General features: G+C 48.0%; 4 protein-coding genes across 4 annotated transcripts; 3 read left to right on the forward strand and 1 right to left on the reverse strand.

The window, feature by feature from the left end:
- Positions 1-444: 444 nt before the first annotated feature.
- On the forward strand, positions 445-2,488 carry FOBCDRAFT_252806 (uncharacterized protein; the record flags this gene model as incomplete). The annotated part of the gene is made up of 5 exons (XM_031189654.3): positions 445-468; positions 528-905; positions 958-1,096; positions 1,185-1,374; positions 1,688-2,488. 5 exons carry the CDS (start codon positions 445-447, stop codon positions 2,484-2,486), a joined length of 1,530 nt encoding a protein of 509 aa, XP_031033639.2.
- Positions 2,489-3,016: 528 nt separating this feature from the next.
- On the forward strand, positions 3,017-4,613 carry FOBCDRAFT_252807 (uncharacterized protein; the record flags this gene model as incomplete). The annotated part of the gene is made up of 2 exons (XM_059611013.1): positions 3,017-4,046; positions 4,161-4,613. The coding sequence occupies exons 1-2, from the start codon at positions 3,084-3,086 to the stop codon at positions 4,611-4,613; spliced, it is 1,416 nt and encodes a 471-aa protein (XP_059465779.1). The 5' UTR covers positions 3,017-3,083.
- Positions 4,614-4,866: 253 nt separating this feature from the next.
- Positions 4,867-8,097, reverse strand: FOBCDRAFT_206133 (uncharacterized protein; the record flags this gene model as incomplete). Its single annotated transcript, XM_059609165.1, has 5 exons — positions 4,867-5,550; positions 5,601-5,678; positions 5,712-6,200; positions 6,258-6,784; positions 6,834-8,097. 5 exons carry the CDS (start codon positions 8,095-8,097, stop codon positions 4,867-4,869), a joined length of 3,042 nt encoding a protein of 1,013 aa, XP_059465780.1.
- Positions 8,098-8,379: 282 nt separating this feature from the next.
- On the forward strand, positions 8,380-15,864 carry FOBCDRAFT_252809 (ankyrin repeat-containing domain protein). The gene is made up of 18 exons (XM_059611014.1): positions 8,380-9,281; positions 9,373-9,411; positions 9,655-9,702; positions 10,032-10,183; positions 10,239-10,470; positions 10,628-10,693; positions 10,746-10,973; positions 11,027-11,165; positions 11,223-11,251; positions 11,300-11,427; positions 11,458-11,558; positions 11,595-11,752; positions 11,783-12,043; positions 12,074-12,518; positions 12,555-12,781; positions 12,818-12,965; positions 13,005-15,370; positions 15,417-15,864. Exons 1-18 carry the CDS (start codon positions 8,415-8,417, stop codon positions 15,699-15,701), a joined length of 5,919 nt encoding a protein of 1,972 aa, XP_059467828.1. The 5' UTR covers positions 8,380-8,414; the 3' UTR covers positions 15,702-15,864.
- Positions 15,865-16,301: the final 437 nt, after the last annotated feature.

Raw genomic sequence — 16,301 nt, forward strand, 5'->3', positions numbered from 1 at the left:
GAGGTCTGTGCTGTCTAACCGGATTTGGTATGTCGAGCCTAACGAGCTGAATGGAGGGCGATGCAGTAGTACAGTTATTATGCACCGTCCCTTTGTGCAAGAAAGGTAACCCAAATTGGATAAAATGGTGTGTCTGTGTTGCCTACCACGATCGACCTATAGAAGTTAGAGTTAGATGTGTTGTTTGGATCACAGATACCGGGGGAATAGGCAGGTCTACGAGTAATTTATGGGCATGAGTCCACCTCTTGGAAATGAAGGACTTATTTAAATAGCAGTAGCTCGGTTCACATTTGGTACTTTATCATATCAAGTTTTCTGTGGCAATTGTAAGCTCTCAGACACCGAGATAAACTACAAATCACACAACTGGGTCTCAATTTAGACAGTCCTCCAACATACACACGCCTGATATCAGCCAAGTAAAGCCCCAGTCCATCAACAATGGCTTCATTTGACGGCAAGTCGGTATATATATTAAGATCTCTCCCCTTTTGACATCAAGGCACCTAACCTGAGTGTTGAAGATTGCCATTACAGGTGCAGCATCCGGTATTGGCCTCGCAGTTGCTAAGCTCCTAGCAAGTCGTCGTGCCCAACTCTCGCTCGCCGACATGAACAAAGCCGGCCTTGAGGCTGCTCTCAAGTCTCTTCCTGGTGATGGACACATCATCACACAAGTCGATGTGAGTGACAGCCAAGAAGTAAATGCATGGATCGAGAAGACGGTTTCTGTCTTTGGCAAGCTTAACGGCGCTGTTAATATGGCCGGCGTTTTCACACACGGCACATGTCTTCGCGATGAGACTGATGATAAGTGGGACTTCATCATGGGAGTAAATGCTCGCGGTGTTTTCAATTGTTTGAGAGCAGAACTACATCATATCAAGTCTGGAGGAAGCATTGTAGGTGTCGATCAATTTCTTCACCGGGATGGGAGAGCTTATGCGTGTGCAGGTATCGGCAGCTAGCGTTGATGGCCAAGCTGGCTTTGCTAATGCTTCTGTATATTGTGCAAGCAAGCATGCTGTCATTGGCATGTCTCGATCTGCCGCAAAAGAGAACGAGAATATTCGCATCAACTGTGTTGCACCAGGTACGTCTCATTCCATTAGGCTAGGAGAAAATCACCCAAGCTTCACACACCAAACTACCGTAGGTCTGACTACTATTATCATGACTAGGCAGTGTTCGAACACCCATGATGGAAGGTGAGGGAATGGCTAAAGCAGTAGAAGCAGAAGTTGCGCTGCAGGTTCAAAAGCGTCCTGCTGAGCCTCACGAAATTGCGAATGTTATCGCTTTTCTCCTCGGTGAAGAAGCCAGTTTCGTCACTGGAGCTGTTTATAACGTTGATGGGGGTTGGATCTGTTAGTCGGACGTTATCCCGAGCACTTCGGCATGGACCGGCAAGTAGCCGATAAGGATGGAGAACACCCACTTCATGGTAGCATCGGATTGAGCTAGTCCGACCAACAGTCTCTAAAACTTTCCAGATTTGGTAAAAATAGTGAGTGGGGGTGCAATTGGTTGTAATTCATGATCAGGCGGACATTACAAGATAGTACTTATCTACAGGATTCCAACGGTCCAGCTCCTCAAGCGATTTAAATTCTTTGACTCTTTCGAAGTTTTAAGATCAGGATATAAACCGTCTCCACCTCTGAGAAATAATGACCGTAAAAAGCCGACTTCAGCAACCTGTACGGGTCGCCATTTTGGATTGCGACTATGTTGTGCCGAAGGTCGCCGAGACTTGGGGACCAACGTATAGCAGCATCTTTGCCCATCGGCTGCAAGCTGTCAATAAAACTCTAGGGTCTGATAGAATTCTGGAGATTTCTGCATTCGATATTATCAAAGACGAATATCCCAATCCAAACGACTTCGACGCCTTCCTCATCACTGGATCTATCAAAGGAGTTTATGATAAGGATACCTGGATCGCCAGATTGAAATCTTTTATTCAAGAAACCTACCAATATTATCAGCATGTACGATTATTCGGAGCTTGCTTTGGGCACCAGATCATCTCTGAAGTCCTGCTTGAAAGATACGGAGTCATTGTCGAGAAGGATCCAAAGGGCTATGAAGTCGGCATCCACAAAGTCGCCCTGAACCCAGAATTCGCAGCTCATTTCAGTCATGTTCTGAGCCTCCCTGACGGGGATGGATTACGGATGCAATTCGCACACGGCGACCATGTTCGGTTCAAGACATCTTGGCCCGAGTCGTGGATGCCGATAGGAAGCACGCCGCATTGCACCGTGCAGGGTATTTATCAGCCGGGACGTGTTTTGACATTTCAAGGTCATTTTGAATTTGACGAGGAGATTTCAACGGAAACGATTAAATATTTCTTTACACCTGAACGAGGCTTTATGCCTGAGCAGACCCAAGCTGCTCTGGATCAGATCCGAGGAAAGGATGATTCGGAGGAGGCTGCAAAAGTATTACATGCCTTTCTTACAGGAAGCAATGATTAATAGGAGGTATTTCGATCTTTAGGTAATCTGAATTTGCCTGTTAATTATGCCTGAAATGTCAACAGCGAAGATCAAGGAAACGGATGAAAGACTTACCATTGTTTTACATTCCAAGGCAGCTCAACCACTTATATATATATCTAGTATAATTCTCCAGTGGTGTTTCAACTCGATATGCCTCTTTGTAAGTAAGCAGTCTTGATTTTCTTGGAACCTGAATTGAGATATCTTATTCAATGATGTTGCTAGGGGCTTCGGGGGTCTCAAAATAATCAAGAGACCGGGCTTGGTTACTCCTGTCTCTTACCGCACACTGGAATTAATAACTATATCTATTACTTCAAGAATTTACTGCTCATATTAATGTCATCGATTGTCTTGGCTGACCTCTATCCCTGCCTTATCTGAATTAAGCTTTTAAAGTTGGGTGGCTTAGCGTCATGCGCCCCAGAATGAGGCGCAATTCGACCAAGGAATTTCAAGGCAGAGTGCCAGGCTAATGATTCGTTTTCAATCCTTAAATCAATCGACTCTGCTCAATCTTCTACTGGTTCCTACTCGCCACTGCTTCAACTTTGAGTGTTCAACGGTTTTTCGATGCCCCTGTTCAAGAACTTTCGCAGCGGCGCAAAGGTCGTGGACCAAGCGGTCAATCTGGATCCTCACACCTGGACATTGCCATCGTCATACAAACCCGCTCAGCCAGACGGTAAACAAACAATCATTCCTGACCCAAGGGTCTTCTCAAATGTATTTTCTATTCCCTGTGAGACCGAAGCACAAAGTATTGAGACTCTATTGGCATACCCCGACGCGAGCCATGCTGCCGTACATCTGGCTCTTCTTGAATGTTTTCGCAACCTGAGGGCTGGCGCAAAGGCGCTTGACGTCGAGGTCATCCAACCACCTTCATATGACGAAACCAAGAGTGCAGTGCCAGCGTCGCCTTCAGAGCCTACGCAACTTCCCGCATCCCAAAAATGGGATCTTCTCATAAAGCTCGCCGTTACTCGATTTACTACCTGGTGGTCTGGCATCGAGCTATTACTGAACCACGCGAATGCCTACTCGCATCATGGCGGCAGCCGTGCTGCTCTTCAGCTCACAAAGGACTATCTTCCACCGTTGGATATCCTACTCGTCTGGTACGCACTTATGCTGAACTCAGAGGCTTATGATGCTGCCTGCGACGCACAGGGTGCCAATGCCACGCGCTTGAAAAGTATTTGCTTCCCTTGGCCTGCCATTCGCGATGTCATCGATATGGACAAGATGCAGCTTGTACTCCCTCGATCTGCACAGAAGTTGTTCACTAATATCACCTCTCAACCATGCGACATTCTTGAGTATATCCAGAGTCCCCCGGCATATGCCGACACCGGCAAAGTGCGTATTGAGACGGATTTATTTAGCGAAGTCAAGAGGCATGAAGATATCATGGAGGAATCCCATAAGCTTCTGTGGATACGCTCACCTGCCTTACAAGGGTCCCTGATCCGTGCGGGCTTGGAGTACCTCGACTTTCACTTGAGGGAGCCCAATGCAGTGGAAGAGGAGATGGTTTGTCATCAGTCCTTCGGCCTTAGGCTTTTCTGGAGGACGCACCGCCTGTTTCCAAGACAATACAAGACCTTCCTGAAAGAGATTGGAGGCATACAGTCGGAGCCAACGTAGGGCCAGGACCTCAAACGAGATGCGAAGATTCTTTTCGATATGGACGATCCATCGCCCATACAGGGGCACTGCCATTGCTGGACCTGCGAGCGCATTCGCGATGATATCCCAGAATTTGTCTACACAAAACCTTCAGCAACAGCATCCTCTTCTACGAGCTTGACTACCATGCAGAAGCAAATCTCTTCGTTATCTGCCGAGAGTCTACTTCAGATTCAAGATGACCTAGGCTTCTATCTTGCAGTTGAGGACGCTCGCAGATCAGGGCTGCCATTGCCAACTCGGCCACCGACTACTACAGAGAAGGAAGCTGATAAGATTGCTAAGCAGAAACAAAAGGAGCTTGGATACAGACCAGGATTGAATGAGTATGTGGAAGTGTTACCTGATGGGAGACGCAAGATCCGGACGCATAAGTATGCAAGTGGAATGTGGGGTACGACTTGGGTTTGATCTTTGCTAGCAGACATTTGTATCAGTCATATCGAAAAGAGGCAACAGGTTGCAAATTTATTGGATAAGGCGACCGTTTGGGTTGTCAGAGGCGATGCTTTGTTGTTTGATAATGGCTTCTCCCTCGAACTTTAGCGGAAGATGTATACCATCAGTTGCAACTTTCTACAACCTGAACAGCAACCGCTGCCTAATCTTTCCGACCTGCACTTACTATGACACATTTAATGGCTGCCCATAGCCTGGTGCAAGACTAGCTACTCCCACTAGGAACAAGATCTCGAGCCAGTCTAGCCACAATCCCAAGTGCATCCATCTTGTCGCTCATCGGCTCCTTCAGTTCCTTCGCTGGGCGATCAAACCGTCGCCAAACCTCAATAAACCGCTGCTGCCCCTCATCCAGCCCAATACCACGAAGTACATTATACATATCATCGTGATTCGCAAGCCGCTCCAGATCCTCGGCGCTAACAGCTGTAGTGGACGGATGTTCCTTACCATAAACAACAGCAAGGTTGACGCAGTGTAATATAAGTGCTGCTAGACCAGCTGCCAAAGCCGTAGCCACAGATGAGCCGGTGCGTTCTTCAAAGTCATCTGGTAACGCCCCCTCTCGGTGTGGATTTCGCGATACTACCTTGTGGCCAGGTAAGATAAAACTTAGGCTCTGCGGGTTGCCTGTTGGACCCCATACGCGGCCGTCTGCAGTGGCTGCGCCGATGCGGAAGATGCGCCGCTGGTCGAAAGACCATGGATATTCGACTTCTGCGATGGCCCCGGTGTCGGCGGCGGCGCAGAAGAGGAGGATACCGGCGTCAAGGGCATCCTTGATAGCTTGGCGGAAAGTATTGACGCCATCGCGGTTCTCGACTGTTTCTTTGACCGTCCAGGACATTGAGATGATGTCCACCTTCTGATCTATCGCTGCCCTTACAGCCTATTTTTTGTTAGCCATGGAAACATGCTTGTTTCTAGATCTGTACTCACCAGAGCCGCGCTTTCAGCAGCGATGTATTCCTTCCCATGGGTCTGTGTCGCCAAGTTGAGACTTGTGTGCGTCTCAAGCTTATACACATAAAGCCTCGCCATCGGACATACCCTGCAAATCATATCCGCCATAACAGTTCCATGGCCCTTCGTAGACCTATAGTAAGGGCTTGGTCCATTTTCGTGCGGGAAACCTCTGCTGAACGTTTCTCCACCCCAGATTTTACCACGAAGAGACTCAACATAGGGATCAGCGCCATCGTCGATGAGGGCGACCTTGATGCCATTCTGAGGCTTGACAAACTCAGAGCACGTATTCTGTAATTCATCTGCAAACTTGTCCATACAGTTCAACCATCTGTTAGACTGTAGACTCATCTCATTGATGCCGCTTTGAGCTTTTGCAAATGCCCCTTCTCGGACGATGCGTTCACTTCCTGGGACATCTGCTTTGCATCTAAAGACGAGTATACGTCTTACTCCCCCAGTATCGTCTTCGTCATTTGAAAGAGTCCTTTTAGGGTTTGCAGCTGCTGATTCGTTCAACCGCTCCTCGAAATCATTTGCGTACATAGTGATGCGATCGGCCGACTCCAATGCCTATCAAACATGCGATGTTAGTTTCACTCTGAAGGTAGGTCCTAGACTAGCACATACCTGCTCTTCACTGTATACCAGATGTACCGCCTCTAGCTTTTCTAGCTTCGCCAGCCCTTCAGGCTCACTCCAAGCTCTCAAAATGGCCCTGTTACCACTCCATCGCAAATAGAGCTGTCTCACATTCCGACAAGCAGTCAGGATTGTCTCTGGACACAAGTCAACCTTGGTCCAGTCAAGGATCTCCACCTCAAAAGGTCGAAGACAATCCTCGAGTGCCTTGTCGCTATGTGATGGATCTTTCAGGTCATCCACCATCACCTTAAGGATGTGTTTGACCCCCTTCCCCTTGAGCCAGTTGAAGAAAACAGTGAGATCACCCCTACCGCGTCCTTTGTTTGACGTCTGCGTCCGATTCCTAGTTAGCCTTGCTTTTACAGCTGATACAGGAGGTTTCTGAAGCTCTATTCTTCGGAACGAAACATAGCGTAGAACTTGGTCAAAGTTGATATGGTCATAACTCTGTTTGAAAGAATCCTCGTAGATCTCGGGTGGTGCCTCCGAGTAGTCGAAGCATAAGTTAATGTCTAAAACCAAGAGTTAGCATTGCCTAAATTAAGGGGAGTCTTGTCTCACTATTGAGATTCGCGCCATGAAGAAACTTCACAGCTTTGAGCTGGTCTCTGCTGGCAGGCTTCGAATTGATCGTCAGAGTAGTCCGGAGATAATGCAGCTTGACTGCCTGGCGGATCTTCTCTGCGTATTCGCTCTTGCGCTTCTCTTCCTGGGCCTGCTTTTCAACGTTCTCCATACCCGTTTGTCTTCTCTGTATAGGCTTGAAGCCTTCGGGTGCCTCTACCGGCGTTCTTCCGTTCTCAGCTCCATGGAGTCCATTTGCGTTTGAAGTGTGGATTGAAGAGGATACATCTGTCTGCTCTGATCCTCGTGCATGAAAATTATCAGGCCCTCGATGTAGCCCTCCGTGGCCGTCTTTGCCTGGCTGTTGAGAGATGCGACTTCTCCCACTAACATGCTCCAACCCTCCTTTGGGCCTGGATCCAGCGTGTTCACCGTCTTGGCCTTGGTCCTCTCTGGATTCAACTTGCTTTCTCTCCCCAATACGAGCGGAAGCTGGCACCTCGAATTGTTTCCGCCAGAGACGCTGTGTATGGTCTTGGTATTCATAGACGGATAGGTTTTGAGGTTCTTTGGTATACTTATCCAAGGCACTGTCTCCGTGAGCAAGAAGCGCCACAACAATCTTTAATTGTGCTTCTGATGCATATTTGTAGTCGACTGCCAGGTGCAAGGGTGTCAAGCCGCTTTGATCTGGGGCGCGAAGTGTCTCTTCGGATGCTCGTTTAATCAACTTTATGGTAAGCTGGTGCTGAAGGTTGTGATAGATGGCCGTATGTATGCAGTTTCTCCTGTGCTCACAAGTAATGCGGAGCAGTGAATCAAGGTCATCCCTCGATTTCTTCTCATCCAGGACCATTTCGATGAACGTATGGTTCTTTTTGGCGATAGCGATATGCAGAGGAGTCTTGCTTGAATCGTCCACGCGGTACAGCAAGGTCTTGTCGAACTTGATGACACAGCGAGTCAACGATTTGTGTCCCACCGTGTTTGCAATCATATGAAGGAGTGTCTGGTTTGAGTCTTTTGTCGACTTTGAGAGAAATTGACCATATGTTTGTAAGAAGCTCTCCCGATTTTCTTTCCTGCCCAGGTTCAACTTCATATTCCGAGCCTCATTCGTGATGCTCTCAAAGGCAAAAAGCACCTCATCGTGGTTAGGTATCTTGGCGGGCTCCTCCTCAAAATCATCGTTTTCGTAGTCCTTGTCGTCATCATCGCTAACGACGCCTCCGACATCTGTTGTAAATGCAACTTTTGTCATTGTTCTGGTGTCAAATCTATTTGGAATGTATTTTTCTCAGCTCTTGTTTTGCATTTCAATGATCCTCTGGTTGCTTATTTGCTTGTCTGCTTACCTGCAGCAGCCTGCAGCTACAGAAGACACGTCATTTATTAGCCGCTCACCAGACTCAAGGATATCCATAAATGAACAGGGGTGCAGAGAACCCTATTTCCAAGCGCATGTACCTCGTATGTATCAGATCAGGCTATCGTGGACAACCCCTCCACTTCTTGATCACAAACTTCTACCATTTACAGAGTACTCATATCCTACCTATTGGCGTCAACGCTCACACAATGAGTACTGACCCTGACTACGACGTGGATGCCGAGGAAGAAATCTCTTTTGGCATCGCACTTGCACCCAAAGGCGAAGAGGGGAGTGAGTTTCGCACTCAAAATGATCCATTGGATCTGTATCAGCGCGAGAACATCATCGAACGCAAAGGCGCCGTGGACATTCGCTGCTCCAGTGTCGACATTATTCACGGCCTATTTGATCCCGATGGCGATGATTTGTGTACTCTAATTGTTCTCGAATTTCGATTTGACCCGAGAAAGCGAGCGCGACGCATCGCACATGTCGATATCGAGCTGAGGTTCTCCGCTAGCGAGAAAGGCGTAGCCGACCCCCAGGTTTTTGCTATCGCGCCCAACGGCAACTTGAGATTTGCTCAGACGACACAGACAGAGACAACAACTACTGGAGGCGACGTGACCCTTGGCGCAGGCGCAGCTGGAGTGGAATTAGGAAGCGGTCTGAAGTATGAGCGTGAAATTGCAAGAGAGATGAGCTACGCAGCATCCGTCACAGGGTCCATCGATTTGCGCGGGCGAAACTATGGCAAGCCAAACTGCGCGTCTTGGACGCTGCTGGAAAACCCTGAGACAAAGACTGGTGTACCCGTCTCTATGAGAACCGCCATTCTGCTCAAGAGAAGGGACGAGGGACGTTTCCAGTGCGTGGTGACCGTCAACGCCAAAGCCGACTGGAGAACGTCGATGGAATGGCTTGTCGGCACCACGAAGCGTGATGACCCGGTACTACTTGATCCGACGCTGGCTCCAACAAGTGATAGGTACAAGGACATGGAGATGAAGCTTGGGGAAATAGATCTAAACGCTGTCTGCGATATCACGTCGGCCAACGTGATCGAGAACTCTGTGAAGACAAGTAAAATAGGTAGTCAGAGCTCCTGAAGCAAATTCTGTAGCATTGACTCTCTAGTTGACTTGAATACCACAGACCACCTAGACAAGTTACTCAGAGCTTGATCAAAAGTGTACATCTCAGGTACCAACTGAATCACGTATTGGCAAGTTTTTGCGAACACCTTTTGCGGAGCTTTGACCCATTCCATCCTTAAAAGTGGAGATAAGCTTACTCGCCTAGCAATAGCTTAATCCTTTTCGAAAATCCGTGGTGGAAGATCCTATGATTTGCTCATATATCGGAAGGATAACTCCATCCAGGAGCCCAGCCTCCACATTGACAAGGATTACCCAACCTCTCAAAGCTCTCTCTGCTTATCTATAGGTCGATTTTCCGGAGCTATTGCCAGTTGTCGTTCAGCTCATGCAGGTCGTAAGCAGCCCTCGGGGACCAAGATTAACTTAGGGCCTTTATCCTAAGTGACAAAAAGATTTAGGTAAGTTTAGTATAGACTTAGGGGTGCTTTAGATTAGTTATTTTTATTACTTAGGACGAAGACCCTCTATTTCCTTGCCTCCCCTTGGTATCACAAATTTCGATACGAGGGGTCAACAATCATAGGCTTACGAACGATCCACGGCCGATCAGCCCATTTCACGGTGACTGAGTCAGCCTTTGACACTACCGCTCCTCATGATGACTAGGATCCTATCAACTTCCAGTTTCTAGAAACTAGCCTGTAGTTTGAATCAACATCGCAGGTGCCTGCCGAAGTCGCCATGGAACAAGAGGAACGGTCGCTCAATGCTACGGAGACATCTAGCAATACCATGGATAACGAGTCTCCATCCGCTGACCTGGGTCTCTCGATCGATACAACCGAAGAATATGAGGCAAGCGAAAAAAAATTCGAGTAAGATAACCTTACCTTCTTCTACCAGCCATATTTCTAACAAAGCTTGCTATAGTATTGTAGCAATCCATGGCCTCGTTGGCCGGAGAGGCAAGCCATGGGACTCAAGCAAGACCAACACCTGGATTCAGGGCTTGGCGGCGCAGATGAACTGGGAAGTCCGCATTATTCAGTATGCCTATGATGCCACAAAAATAACAGAGGCTACATATCCCGAGGAGGCTATTTCTTCTGAGGCCTCTACGCTTCTTCAAAAGCTTAGCGAGTTGAGGACAGACCAGCAAACGGTGAGTATCCTTGAGAATTCGGGTCTGGACGATAACCAACTGAGAGACTCTAGCCGTTACCTATAGCGTTCTTTGGCCACGACATAGGAGGGATTATCGCGAAGAAGGTTGGTTGGGATGTAATCCATTTCGTTGTGTTCATGCTAACAGATATCAGGCTTTGATACTAGCCAGTCGATATGACAGTGTACATACTGATATTAGCTACTCAACGAAACTTTTGGTATGGAACATAAAGATCCAAGTTTCTATGAACTATCCTTAACCTCCTGCAGATGTTCTTCGGCTGTCCACACAGAACCCTGGATACACATCAAGACATCGAGATTCTTGCTACCAGGCTTGACGCGTTGAAACCAGCAGATTCAACAGCGACTAGCCTGAATATGAAATGTCTCGCGAGATCAATCATTGATGTAAACAATTCGTTCTTGAACACAAGAGTTCTAACGCGCGCCAACGTTATCAATATCATTTCATCGAAGGCGGATCCTGCTGAAGAAGTAAGTTGAAAAGTAGATTTTATGTTCCATTGATGATACTGACTGGCTTACAGGTCTTTGACAAATACACGGCAGCACTTGGAGTTCCCATGGAGAAGGTTTCACTCATTGACATGTCTCATAACGAGTTGAACGAGGAACCTGAAGGGTATGCTCCGTACGAAGGCTTTCAAACCAAGAGAATTTCATCTTGTAATTCAGCACGCAATGAAACCTCTGCCAGAAGAAACCTGCTAACATAAATTACAGTTCCCTGGCAGAACGATAAGCTATCTCGCGTTATGGAAGCCATAATGCTCCAGGCACCTCCAATCTATCCATTCAAGTTCAACACAACCCGCGGATTCGGCTGGATTACTGAGCACGATACCATGATTAAATGGCTGAAGTCTTGGGGTCTCGCTCTTCTGCATATTCACGGCACCTCCAACATTTCTAACGTGGCTCAGCATGTGTATGAAGGGATAGTAGATCGTGGAAAGAGCACGACCTTCCGAGCCATTCTCTACTTCAAATTCGACAAATACGATATCCGCCGGAATTCCATCGGGGCCATGGCAAACTCCTTCTTGCTCCAGATTCTCAGTCAGATAAGAGAATCCCCTAACGATAAGATGCCAGACATAGAACCGCCTGATTTCTCAAATTGTTGGACTGATAATGATGCCTTCTTCTTTTTGGAAAAGCTTATGAGGGATATAACAACCCAAGGCGAAATTCACTGGATCATTGATGGGCTCGATCAGTGTGATGACAGCAGTGGTTTGTTCTTGTCCATGGTCTCTGACATGGCCAAGAATTCTGAGCAGCATTTCAAGATTCTGGTGACGACCGTTGATGAGAGTCAGATACGCGGGGCTCTATCGGAGTTTCCTTCAATTGACTTGAGAGAGCACCCGCCGACAGCTGATGTTATCGAGAGCATTGTGCTGGAATTCATGACTGAGCTGTGCCACGTGCGGCCGCAATATCGCCACGTTGAGCAAGAAATACGACAATTATTGGGTTCCTGCGGTGACGATGACTTGCTGCGCCGCTTCCTTCTCGAATGGCTCCTCGTAGCCCCTTGTGTATCGACCAAGTCAGCTCTAGAGCGGGAGCTCACATCTCTTGCACCTCTTTCACCGGCCAAGATATTCGAAAGATGCTTGCAGGCGGTGCCGGAGCACTCGCGACCGTGGGCCCGAAAAGTCTTGATGTGGATGGTGCTGTCTTTTCGACCGTTGACTCCTGAAGAACTGGGAAGTGCACTCAGCCTCGGTACCTCAACGGACCCGGGGCCTGATCAGGAGACATATGGATATCTCATGTGGGATATTGAAAGCTGTCTTGGACCTATGATAATACTAGAGAATGGTCACGTTCAATTTCGCCATCCAGCTGCTCGGGACTTCTTGATGACTAGCCATGAGGCTTCCGACAGAAACCAGCCTTGGTACGCTTGGAACTCTTCGGTAGAAGGCCATCGAGAGATCACCGACGCTTGTGTTGGATATCTCACCTTGTCTTCTACCCAAGGCAAGATCCTAGCAGCTTGCCGAACATGTCCTGTTGATCAACGAATATTTGAATACCCATCAGATATTACACCATATGCTGTCGAATTCTGGCCACTGCACTACCAACGAGGTCACTCATCAGCATCTCCAAAGATAGAATCTTCCAACATCGCAAGCTTCTTCAACGACGAGACAGCACCCCGGCGTTGGGCTGCAGCCAGATGGTATCTTTCGAATCCTCACATCAGGTCCGACCGAGTCTTCCTGTCACATTTACCAATAATGGCGTCTATAGGCGACGACGACTCTGTGGGATTCCGCATCGAATCTCAAGAACCAGACGAGTGCGGTATTTCTCAGGCACTGATTGAGGCATCGAGGTACGGGCATAGCGATGTTGTCAAGTTACTACTCAAGAAGTCAATGATAAGCGAAGATATCTGCCTCGAAGCTATACTGGCCGCAGGACGGTCGGCAGAATTGAACACACTGGGTATCTTGCTAGCGTATGCCACTGAAAATCTACACATAGCTAAGTGGCCTGGCACGCTTGCTTCACGACTGGCCTATCTCGGTTCATCTGAGCACTTAAAGACTATCTTGCAGGCTGGAGCGGAAGCGAACTCGACAGATCCAGATTGTTCGCCACCTCTCCACTGCGCCATCGTCAGAGACGAGACTGCAGCTTTCGACACCCTCATAGAGCACGGAGCTGACCCTGCTTTCATCAACTCCAACTGGGTAGACACACCGCCCATAGTGGTAGTTGGCAAGTATGGCCGAGCGAAGATCGTCGACAGGCTTGCCAAAGCATCACTCGTCGAAGCCCAGGACAATAAAGGCAGGAACGCTCTATGGTATGCAGGAGGTAGAGGCCATCACGTAGTGTTTCAAGCCCTCGTCAAAGCTGGAACGAACACAGAAGTCCTCACTGCCAACGTGAGGGAACTTCGACCTGCCCTGATTCCCATCTCAGGGGCTCCCTACCCAAAGTGCCTCCAGTCAGTACTTGATGCTGGCTTGGATATCAATTCAAAGTTGAGAGAAGCCCACTCATTCCATGCCTTGGGCATAGCAGCACGGTCGGGCCACGTAAAGATTTGCCGTATGCTGCTTGACCACGGCACGTGTAAAGAGTTCGATGACGATTCTGCTCTCATTCACGCTACAAGAGCGAATAATATTGAGATAGTGAACATGCTGCTTGAAGAGGGTCACAAAGTTGATGTGCAGCTGGACGATTCCCCAGATCATGGCACGCCTCTCGTGGCGGCTGCCAGAGCAGGGTATCAAGACATAGTTACAGCTCTCCTACAGAAGGGAGCCAGCGTCAACTACGCTGCTCCCAAAGAAATCACGCCTTTGAATTCCGCCGTCCTGGGAGGCCAACCGACAATAGCCAAGACGTTCATTGATGCTGGGGCGGATATGAATGCCGTTAGCGACATAGGACGCTCAGCAATCCACTCGAGTTACCGTCGCCCAGAGTGCATGAAGGTTTTAATTGATGCCGGAGCCGACATCAACTTACCGAGTTCAGACGGCACGTCTTTTTACCTCGCCTCGTTTTTTAACCAGACAAATGTAGTTGAGTTGCTTCTTGAACACAATCCAGATCTTGAAACCAGGTGCCCCGATGGCGGCTTTATTGACGCGGGCTATACGCCTCTTCATTGTGCAGCATCCTTTGGCTACAATGAGCTACTCCGGCTGTTGTTGGAAAAGGGTGCTGACATTGAGGCAAAAACTCCAAAAGGTGGAACACCTCTCATCCTTGCCGTGGCCACCAATAACGAAGAGAGTGTCAAGATCCTGCTGGAGTACAAGTTGGATATCGACTCTAGAGACATAGGGGAAGGATCTGTCATGTTCTGTCTTCCAAATCCTGCAAATCTATCTGTCGTCAGACGCCTGATAAACCGCGGTGCTAGTTTGACAATCCGGAACAACGAAAAGTATACCCCACTGGGACGAGCCGTCGTGAACGGAGACCTTCCATTGGTACGAATGCTTTCTTCTCAAAAGGTTGACTTGAACGCGGTGGCTGCTAAAAACGGGACTGCTCTGCACATCGCAACAGAGACATGTAATGTTGACATCGTCAAAGTGCTCGTCGCGAAGGGCGCCAGTCCTGATGTTGCCAATACCTGGATGTATGGCTCGCCACTACAGAGGTTGTTCGAGAAGTATTATACTTCTGCCGAGAACAAGGATGTAATTGCCCGATACCTGATAAATGACGCTGGCGCCGACGTCAATGTTCATGGTGGAAATATGGGATCAGTCTTGAATGCAGCGATCCTGACTGGTTCTATAGACACGATCAAACTCATTCTCGAGAAAGGTGCTGATATTGGCTGGCAAGACCTCCACGGGCGACGGCCGATACACTACGCAGCCTTGAAAACAGCTGAGCATTTTAGACTACTGCTCGAATCAAGTGGCGATGATGAAGAACGTCTTGGCATCACTACGAAGACCAAGTCTGGCTTGACAGTGCTACATTTTGCTGTAGCAACGGAAAGATCTGATCTTGTCGAGTTGGTGCTCTCTCATACAAATGGGATAATATCTATCAATGAGCCTGATGATGATGGCTGGACGCCTCTGCTCTGGGCATGTCGCTTATGTGAAAGTTGGGGCACGCCCAAGGAAATCAGCCCCGAAATCGTGAAACTTCTTCTGGATCGTGGAGCAGACCCATCGGTTCGAGGTCGGACCTCTGATGACAGAGAATGGTCGCCACTCAAGATGGCCAGATTCCATGGCGCATCGCAGGAAGTGGTAGAGTTATTAACAGCGAGTCCTAGTAAGAAAAAGGAAGACGACTGGAAGTCCAAGTTCCATGTTTCCAAGAAGGCAGCGCGAACTACAGGGTTCTGCGACTTGTGCCTCCGTGTAAGTTTCCCCCGACATCAATGTGCCCATTTTACTGACCTATTAGCACGTCTATGGCATCTTATACTTCTGTAACGGTTGCGAACTCTCGTATAGCTTGTGTTTCAAGTGCTATCGCTATAGAGAGGAGATTCATCCGTACCACGATAAATGGGAGGAGCGAGGTCCAGAGTTTGTTGATGATGATGAAGAGGAGGAGGAGAAAGATGAAGAAGAGGATGACCCGAAGAGTTCACCAGGGATTGAGCAGGTGCAGGATGATGATTCAGAGGGAGACTGGTCGAATGATGAAGCTGAGGGGGATGAAAGGGCCAAGGGAGAGAGTAAATAAACCTGGATGAACCTTGGTCGGTATAATCATGATCGTGTTTCGCTTAGAACAAGCTTTGTCTCGGATGCTATAGCAGCATTGTTTTCTGATAAATGCCCTGAAAAACTGTGATTATAATGGCAGCAGAATATCTTAATATAAGATAACCAGTCCTCAAAGAGCAAGAAAACTTCTGACCTAAGCTTAAGGTGTCTGAATTACCTACTTTAAAGATTAAATAAGTCTATACCCGTTGGCGAGACCTGACGGTGGCCAACTAAGCAAGCTTAGTTGGGCACAAAAGGGTGATACAGTCACAAAAGGCTGATACACATCTTCATTGGTGTGATTTGCTCTGTATAATGTTATCCGATAATCCTCCAAAGGAAAGTCTGGAAATAACAGGGAATTACATAGATACATTGAACCTAACATTTACCAACTAAATTTCCTAGCATTTAAGATTATATCAGCCTTTTGTAACTGTATCACCCTTTTGTGCCCAACTAAGCTTGCTTAGTTGGCCACCGTCAGGTCTCGCCAACGGGTAATAAGGTTACTAAACCTTTTTCTTACTTAAGTTTTCGTGCGTTCCCCTAGCCAGCCTAATGTTGAACGGCT

The sequence above is a fragment of the Fusarium oxysporum genome, chromosome IX (genome assembly GCF_013085055.1).
Source record: "Fusarium oxysporum Fo47 chromosome IX, complete sequence".
NCBI classification, from domain to species: Eukaryota; Fungi; Ascomycota; class Sordariomycetes; order Hypocreales; family Nectriaceae; genus Fusarium; species Fusarium oxysporum.

Coding starts and splice junctions, on each gene's coding strand:
- FOBCDRAFT_252809 (XM_059611014.1), top strand. CDS start 8,415: ATGAGTACTGACCCTGACTACGACGTGGATGCCGAGGAAGAAATCTCT. Junction 11,166..11,222: donor AACCAAGAGAATTTCATCTT/GTAATTCAGCAC, acceptor CATAAATTACAG/TTCCCTGGCAGAACGATAAG. Junction 11,753..11,782: donor GTGGTTTGTTCTTGTCCATG/GTCTCTGACATG, acceptor AATTCTGAGCAG/CATTTCAAGATTCTGGTGAC.